Source organism: Triticum dicoccoides, chromosome 2B, assembly GCF_002162155.2.
Source record: "Triticum dicoccoides isolate Atlit2015 ecotype Zavitan chromosome 2B, WEW_v2.0, whole genome shotgun sequence".
Classification (NCBI taxonomy): Eukaryota; Viridiplantae; Streptophyta; class Magnoliopsida; order Poales; family Poaceae; genus Triticum; species Triticum dicoccoides.
In genome coordinates this window covers 132814539-132822225 of record NC_041383.1, presented here as the reverse complement: position 1 = coordinate 132822225, position 7687 = coordinate 132814539, and the positions used below count along the sequence as shown (strand labels likewise).

General features: G+C 46.5%; 2 protein-coding genes across 2 annotated transcripts; one reads left to right on the top strand and one right to left on the bottom strand.

Annotated features, from left to right (window-relative positions):
- Nucleotides 1-29: 29 nt before the first annotated feature.
- On the top strand, nt 30-5198 carry LOC119362598 (ubiquitin carboxyl-terminal hydrolase 24-like). The gene is made up of 7 exons (XM_037627845.1): nt 30-218; nt 775-2070; nt 2151-2338; nt 2822-3063; nt 3495-3637; nt 4136-4312; nt 4723-5198. Exons 1-7 carry the CDS (start codon nt 201-203, stop codon nt 4909-4911), a joined length of 2253 nt encoding a protein of 750 aa, XP_037483742.1. The 5' UTR covers nt 30-200; the 3' UTR covers nt 4912-5198.
- A 1378-nt stretch (nt 5199-6576) lies between these two features.
- Nucleotides 6577-7681, bottom strand: LOC119362599 (protein EARLY RESPONSIVE TO DEHYDRATION 15-like). Its single transcript, XM_037627846.1, has 3 exons — nt 7569-7681; nt 7126-7430; nt 6577-7026 (listed from the first exon to the last, which is right to left on the bottom strand). Exons 2-3 carry the CDS (start codon nt 7418-7420, stop codon nt 6857-6859), a joined length of 465 nt encoding a protein of 154 aa, XP_037483743.1. The 5' UTR covers nt 7421-7430; nt 7569-7681; the 3' UTR covers nt 6577-6856.
- Between the last annotated feature and the right edge of the window lie 6 nt (nt 7682-7687).

Here is a 7687-nt window from a genome sequence, read left to right as displayed (position 1 = left end):
CCGCGCCGCCGCGCCGCGCCGTTCCTGTGGCCGGCAGGGCAGCGCGGCCGCCGGCATCTAGGCGCCACCCCCCGCGGCCGGCCGCCCCCTTTGATGTCTCCCGCCCGCCGCCTCGGCTCCCTCTGCTCCCAGGCGGGTCCCCGCGCGGTCAGCTCCACCCCCACACCCGCCCAGTGCACGGTCCCCTCACCGCAGCGGAGATGAGCGGCGCCGACAAGGTATACATCCCACATCCATACATCCGCTCGCCGCATCTTTCGTGCGCATTCACATTGATTAATCGCGTGGTTTAATTAGTCCTTGATGCTGCCGCCGCGCTCTGGCGCCGCATTAATTACGGCGGGGACGGTTTCTGGTTGGGTGGCCTCGGTGAATTGATGCGGTTTTGCCGTTTCGGAGCACTAGCTAGCCTGGCTGATGTGATGCTACCGCGTGCGTGAAGCATGCTTGTGGTACTAGATGCCGTAGCGCTGATGATGTAGGCTTATTTGGTGGTTACGTAGATGATCATCGCTTAAAAATGTTGTTGCTTGGAGGCGTGTGGAGTACACATTATGGAAGTGTGTATGATCAGATGGGATCCAGAGTTGAGTTTCCTTAGGCCAGACAGCCGGCGTGAAAGTCGTATAAGAGCGGTTAAAGATACACTTTTTCTAGCAATGTTAACACTGATATCTTGCTATATTTGTTGTTTGGACGCTACACAAGCTGCTTTAATGCTCAAAGTTTTTCAGGTAGTCATTTGTTCTCATCATAGTTTCTTCTGTAATGCAGGTTGTGTTGTTTGGGTCCTTCACGGAGGATGAGACCAAGTTGTTCCAGGGGCAGCCTGCTAAAAGTGAGGAGAAATCATGGGAACTACCTGAGATCCAGTTTGGGTCACTGAATTTTTCTGTGCTAAGTTTAGAGAAAGGGGCAAATGCTATCTCTGAAGGCTCTGCCCATTCTCCAAAACCAACTTATGGCCATACAAAGGATCTCGCTGGCAGTAGTAAGAAGGAAGCTGTAGCATCTACCTTACCAAATGGTGGGCCAGTGCTGTTCAATGGATTTCCTGCCGAAGTTTCTCCTAATAATGGTATTCTCAAGAATGTGAAGTCTGAAGCTTCGGTTCCTTCAGCTGGGCCTGTCGGCAATTTAAAGGAGACCAAAGCAACGGTTGCTTTAGCTGGCCCTTTGAGCAATTTAAAGAAGACTGAAGCTCCAGTTCCTTCAGCTCGTCCTGTCAATGATGCAAAGAAGAATGAAGCTCTGGCTCTTTCACCTGGGCCTGTCAACAATGTAAAGAAGGAAGCTACGGTTCCTTCAGCTGGGCCTGTCAACAATGTAAAGAAGACTAAAGCCACAGCTCCTTCAGCTGGGCCTGCCAACAATGTAAAGAAGACTGAAGCCACGGCCCCTTCAGCTGTGTCTGCCAACAATGTGAAGAAGGCTGAACCTACCGTTCCTTCAGCGAGGCATGTCAACAATGTGAAGAAGGCTGAAGCTACGGTTCCTTCACCTGTGCCTGTCAACAATGTGAAGAAGGCTGAAGCTACGGTTCCTTCACCCGGGCCTGTCAACAATGTGAAGAAGGCTGAAGCTACGGTTCCTTCACCTGGGCCTGTCAACAATGTGAAGAAGGCTGATGCTACGGTTCCTTCACCCGTGCCTGTCAACAATGTGAAGAAGGCTGAAGCTACAGTTCCTTCACCCGCCCCTGCTAACACTGTAAAGAAAACTGAATCTGTGGTTCCTTCAGTTGCGCCTATCAAGAGCATTAGCAGTTCAACACCAATTGAAGGGCCAGGGCCGCACCATGATGGTCTCAGATGTACAGAAAGCAGCAGTTCAGCTATGTTAGTAACTGAGAATGGAAGCACAGGTGCTGATGCACCTATTATTGCAGCTCCAGCAGATGAGTCCGTCACAAGTTTGAATAAGGAAGCCTATCAGAATAAGCCGTTGCTTCCTCATGGTTTGAAGAATACAGGAAATATATGCTTCCTGAATGCAACTTTGCAGGCTTTCCTTTCATGCTTCCCTTTTGTTCAGCTTGTACAAGACCTGAGGAACCGGACTATACCCAAGGTATTACTACCTAAATGAATCAGTTCAATGTCCTCTCTGCTGATTTCATTTGATTTTGTTCTGACTACTGCTAATTTTAGGCTGGCTACCCTACTCTGAGTGCATTCATTGAGCTCGTCTCTCAGTTTGATGTACTTGACGAGTCCACTATGAAGAAAGATGAGAGGTTTGCTTTAGTCGCTGCAAAAGTAATCAATCCTACCATGTTCGATCAAGTTCTGAGAAATTTTACTCCAGATGTACCGGCTGGAACATCTGCTCGGCCAAGGTAAGTTGACGCTGTTCTTGGTTATTATTTTTTGAAGTGAAATTGATGAAATGAGACACTAATTGTTTGGATGTCATAGGTACTACTTGAGAATAGCATTCTTTTTTCCTGTTTGCTTATTTTTAGCATCTTTTTGTATAGCAAAACATGGATCCTATCAGTATCATCATGTATCCCGTTTGTCCCTACTGGAAACCAAATTTGACATTGAAACTATTACCAATGCTTATGAGCATGATGACTTGCAGTAGAATCAGAAGCTTCCCAGTAATATCTCATTCTTGAAACTTGTGGAACATGAAACTGAGATAGATGCCATCTTAGTTTGAAATTTGTTTAACAATATATTTTGCTGCATTGAATGCATGGACATTATGCATGCTGCTCTTATTTTGTGTTACATTAAATATCATGCGTTAAAATTTTATTTTCCTAGTAACAGGGCTTCTTAATTCAGTTTATGATGCTTTGCATTTTCTGCAGACAAGAAGATGCCCAAGAGTTCCTAAGTTTTGCCATGGATAGAATGCATGATGAACTGTTGAGGCTTAATGGCAATGGTTCAAATTCAAAGGAAGGTATGGTTGTTTCTTCTGATGATGACGATGCCTGGGAGACTGTAGGTAGGAAGAACAAATCTGCAATCATGAGAACGCAGAGTTTTGTTCCCTCCGATCTAAGTGCTATTTTTGGAGGCAAGCTGCAAAGTGTAGTGAAAGCTGCAGGTAACTATTTCTTGTGCTGAGAAATTTCAGTCATTTTCTTTTAACTCTGATCTATCAACTAGATGCCCTTTTGGAAAGGTTTTATCTCCTGATTCTAGCTACATTTGTGCTTGTGTAAAATTTTCCCTGGAAATACTAGTGCCTTATAGCTTGTAATAGATTTATGTTTCTTAAACATGCAGAAGTGCTGTCAAGGAAAAAACATTTTTGCTTATCCTTGAACTTTAAATAAAAAAACACGTCAACTGTTCATTTGCGCTAAGAAGTTCCTTATCATTGTTGTCAGAAACCTGCATTAGATTTGTGTCGGTTATCTGAAGCAAATTCTCACTGTAAATCGAAATCATTAGCGTTGTTGGCAAAAATTGAGGGAGTTTCAGTTATGCAGTTTCTTACCCTCATGCTGTATCTTCTTTTCGGATTTATTATAGGTAACAAAGCGTCAGCAACCGTTCAGCCTTTCCTGCTGCTCCATCTTGATATATTTCCAGATGCTGTTCAAACTCTTGACGATGCACTTCATCTGTTTTCCACCCCTGAATCTTTGGAAGGATACAGAACAACTGCTGGAAAGGTTCTTACTGAAATCTGTCTCAGTAGTTTTGACTCCTGAATTTTGCAATTACTTAGCTTGTCAGAGAATTTGCTTACATTATTTCATTACATATAAGGGACATCATGCATTCTGCATTAGCGCCATTCATCTCTGATGCATTATATTATAAGCTCCCTCCGTTCCTAAATATAAGACCTTTTAGAGATTCCACTATGAACTACATACGGATGTATATAGACATACTTTATAGTGTAGATTCACTCATTTTGCTCTGTATGTAGTCTATAGTGGAATCCCTGAAAGGTCTTATATTTAGGAACGGAGGGAGTACCTGGTTGGTTGGTTGCCTTCTTTGATCTAAATCTTAGTACTCTGTTGATACCGCTATAAGCTGAAACTAGGTTGTTGAACTATACCTCTGTACTATACACCTCAGTGCAACAGTATGGTTCTCTTCACAATTATTATCCTTTTGAAATCAGCTATAATATTGACTGATGAAACTTGATGTTGCAGGCCGGAGTGGTGACAGCTAGGAAATCATTCAAGATACACGAACTTTCAAAGATAATGATACTGCACTTGAAGAGGTTCAGTTATGGAAATCGTGGGTGTACTAAACTGTACAAGCCACTCCACTTCCCTCTTGAACTGGTCCTCAATCGGGATCTGCTGAGCTCACCATCATCAGAGGTGATAATCTCCTTGATACTCTATTTTATTATTGCCAATATAGTTGGTGTATGAGGGCAGGCCTGGCGCAGTGGTGAAGTCCTCCCCACTTGTGCCAAGAGGTCCTGGGTTCGAACCAGCCTCTCTGCATTGCACTTTGCAGGGGTAAGACTAGGTTCCTATAATCCCTCCCCAGACCCCACCTTGTGTGGGAGCTTCTATGCACTGGGTCTGTCCAATATAGTTGGTGTATCTACTATCTGGTCAATTATACTTTTGTCATCTTGTCTTCTTTATCCTTGATCCCGCGGCGTGTGGGGATTAGACCTCTTTATAAGTTTGTACAGCCCTTTGTAAAATCAGATGTAACAGCTGTTTCATGGATACACATTGATTACTTCATCTAACATCCCTCCTTTGGTTGAGTGCAGGGTAGAAGATACGAGCTTGTTGCAACCATCACTCATCACGGGAGCGGCCCGTCCAGGGGCCATTACACTGCTGATGCGAAGCGTGACGGTGGGCAGTGGCTTCGGTTCGATGACGGCCATGTCATGCCCATCAATGTGAACAAGGTGTTGCATAACCCAGCGTATATCCTGTTCTACGAGCAAGTTTAAGTCTGGTGTTACCATGCGGTTGATTGCCCCCTTCCTCTCATTGCTGGAACAGTGAGTTATACTGTCTAACTATGGTTGTGTTAAATGGTAGCTGCCGTGTAACCGAAGAATTGAGTGTGTCAAGTACCCTGGTTGCGTGACCCTATTTATATATGCTTGGTAACGTAGTGATGAGGGGGGTGGGCTTTCCCGCTCAGCCCATTTTTGAGGTCCTGTAAAATGCACCTGGTCATCTTGGTAACCATGAGGTTGCTAGCAATTCATCCTGTGTGCTGGTGTTATGGCGATGTGATGTGTGCACTTCTTTACATTTTAGGCAACCTAATTGAAAGTGGCCAGTCTTCGGCTCACGATTGGATGGCCGACCATGCACCATTTCTTCTGGAAATGCTGGCATCTGGGTTTTGTCGATCTCAAACCTTTAGCAACCAAAGAGAGAGCCATTTCTTCTCGAAAATCCGGTATCTGGTTTTTGTTGATGTCAAAGCTTTAGCAATCAAATAGAAAGAACAATTGCAAGAGTCACTGGTCAATTGGCAAAAGCTTGAAAGCATTTCCATTTCAAGGTGTTGAATCCTGGTCATCGGTTCTTCCAGCAGCCAAACGTCAGTGCTTTATTATTTGATCTATGGCATGTATACAAGACTTTGAACAACGACCTGCTGAATTCGTTCTTTCCATACGTGCAGACCACTAACCCATTCAAACTAGCATCCACTTGTGCTGTGCTTGGCTGGGTGGCTTGACTTTGGTACTACCTAACAGTTCAGTTGATATCTCGTGACGGCCAGTGTTCTCCTTCCTGCTGCATATTGCTTTCCTTCCACTTCACAAAACCATACATGCATTCTTGGAGCTTCTCAAACTGCTAAGCTCATGATGGTGTCAGATGATCAAGTAGAATACCTGTATTTCCGAGCTGCCATGCCTGTGATGCAACCGCTCATTTGAAAAAAAGAGGCATGGAGAATGCAGGGCTAAATGTTTCAGCTTCAACTGGCTTCGAATCATATGTGGATTCGCTTCACTAGTGAAGCTGATTCTGAATTCACACTGAATGGCCCGAATCTAGATTCAGCTTCACTGGCAAGGCTGATTTCAAATAGTTGTTTGTTTCAGGTTCTGATTTTTCCTACTAGAGTGAAACAAACAAGGCCTCTCTATCCGACATGAGTCTAAAAGCAGCTTCTTGTTTGCCTCTACTACGTGTTGTACATAGGTATCTTGCTCAATAAAGGTGATCTCCACAAATGCCATTTCCTCTTATGCACCGATACAGAGTGATCTCTGCCGGATATACTTTCTTTGACCAATCACTTCCAATTTAAGCTCTTGATGGCCAAATCGGACAAAGGGATCTCCCTCGGAAACCTTCCTGATCAATCACTTCCATGTTAAGCTCTTGATGGCAGAATCAACCAAAGTGATCTCTCTCTCACCTTCTATTTTAAGCTCTTCATGGCAATCACAGACAGTGAAGAATCATGCACAAAATCAGGAAAAAACACAGTGGAAGCAAGCCAAAAGAGAGAAGGACTTGAGAAACGAAAATGCTAAACCTACGTAAACTCCTACGAAGGGTTACGTAACTTGCCAAATCCTAATCCTAATCGCCCCCTGATTTTCAGTGGGGTGGGGCCCTTCACCCCCACTTCCAATCCTAACTTGAGAAAAGGTCTAGCGTTGGACCTGATTACCATCTCATCATAGAATTACACATGATCTTTTTTTTTTTTTTTGCTTTTGTTCTTGACCATTTCTGAACACGGGAGGAGGGGAGCTACAAGGGAAGGGAGAGCACTAGCTAGCAAGCAGGGGCCTGCAGTTTGTTTTCCCCTTCATTTTTCAGCTGTATACACAGATGCAGGGAGAGACTAGACTGAACCCAACTGAACTGAACTGAAGGTTACACTACACAGCAGCAGCAGCAGCGCTCGTTTAGCTTCTAGCGAGGCTGGTGGATGGCGCGGCGGGCGCCGCCGCCGGCCCTGGGGCTGACGTGCTGCGCCGGCTTCTCGGCGTGCCTCATCGGCGCCCAGGCTGGTGCCGGGCCACCGCCCCTCGGCGAGTTCAGGCTCAGCGTCTTCAGCACCGCGTCCATGTCGCCGCCGAAACCTGCAAATTCAGAGCGATCCCGGTTAGCTTCCCGCTGCTGCCATACTACCTCTGCTGCTCTGGCGAGGAGGAGACGGTGAGAGGTGTACCGAACCGTACCTGCTGGTTTGTAGTGGTAGAAGTCGGGCTGGGGCTGGGGCGACGGCGGGGAGTAGAAGAGGTCGTCGGCGTCGAGGAGGTCGACGGAGTCGTCGGGGAGGAGGGCGGCGACGTCGTCGACGTCGTCGGCGAGGTCCTCGTAGAGCTGGTGCTGGCGGAACCAGTGGTCGCGGAACCAGGCGGTGGTTTTGACCAGCTCCCACCACTCGGGCGAGTAGTCCTCCACCTTCTTGAACGCCGCCGGGATGAACATGGGCGCGTCCGGGTTCAGCGCCGACATCGCCATGGTGCTCATGATCACCTCACTACACGCAAAAGCAAACCAATCAGCTTCCGATCATCAGCTCGGGCCCGGGCACCGATCTAGATCACTACAACCACGTCAAGGTCGCCACAGATCTGTGGAGAGAGCATCGCGGCCAATTCTCGGCGTTCTCGCTTACCTTTTCTCTGCTGTTCGTCTGTCGTCGGGGCGGACGCGTCCGGGACGAAATATCTCTCGCGATTTTCCTTCTGGGTGGAGGCGGGTGAGATTTCTGGGGTGTTTCGCCGTGCCCGTGCC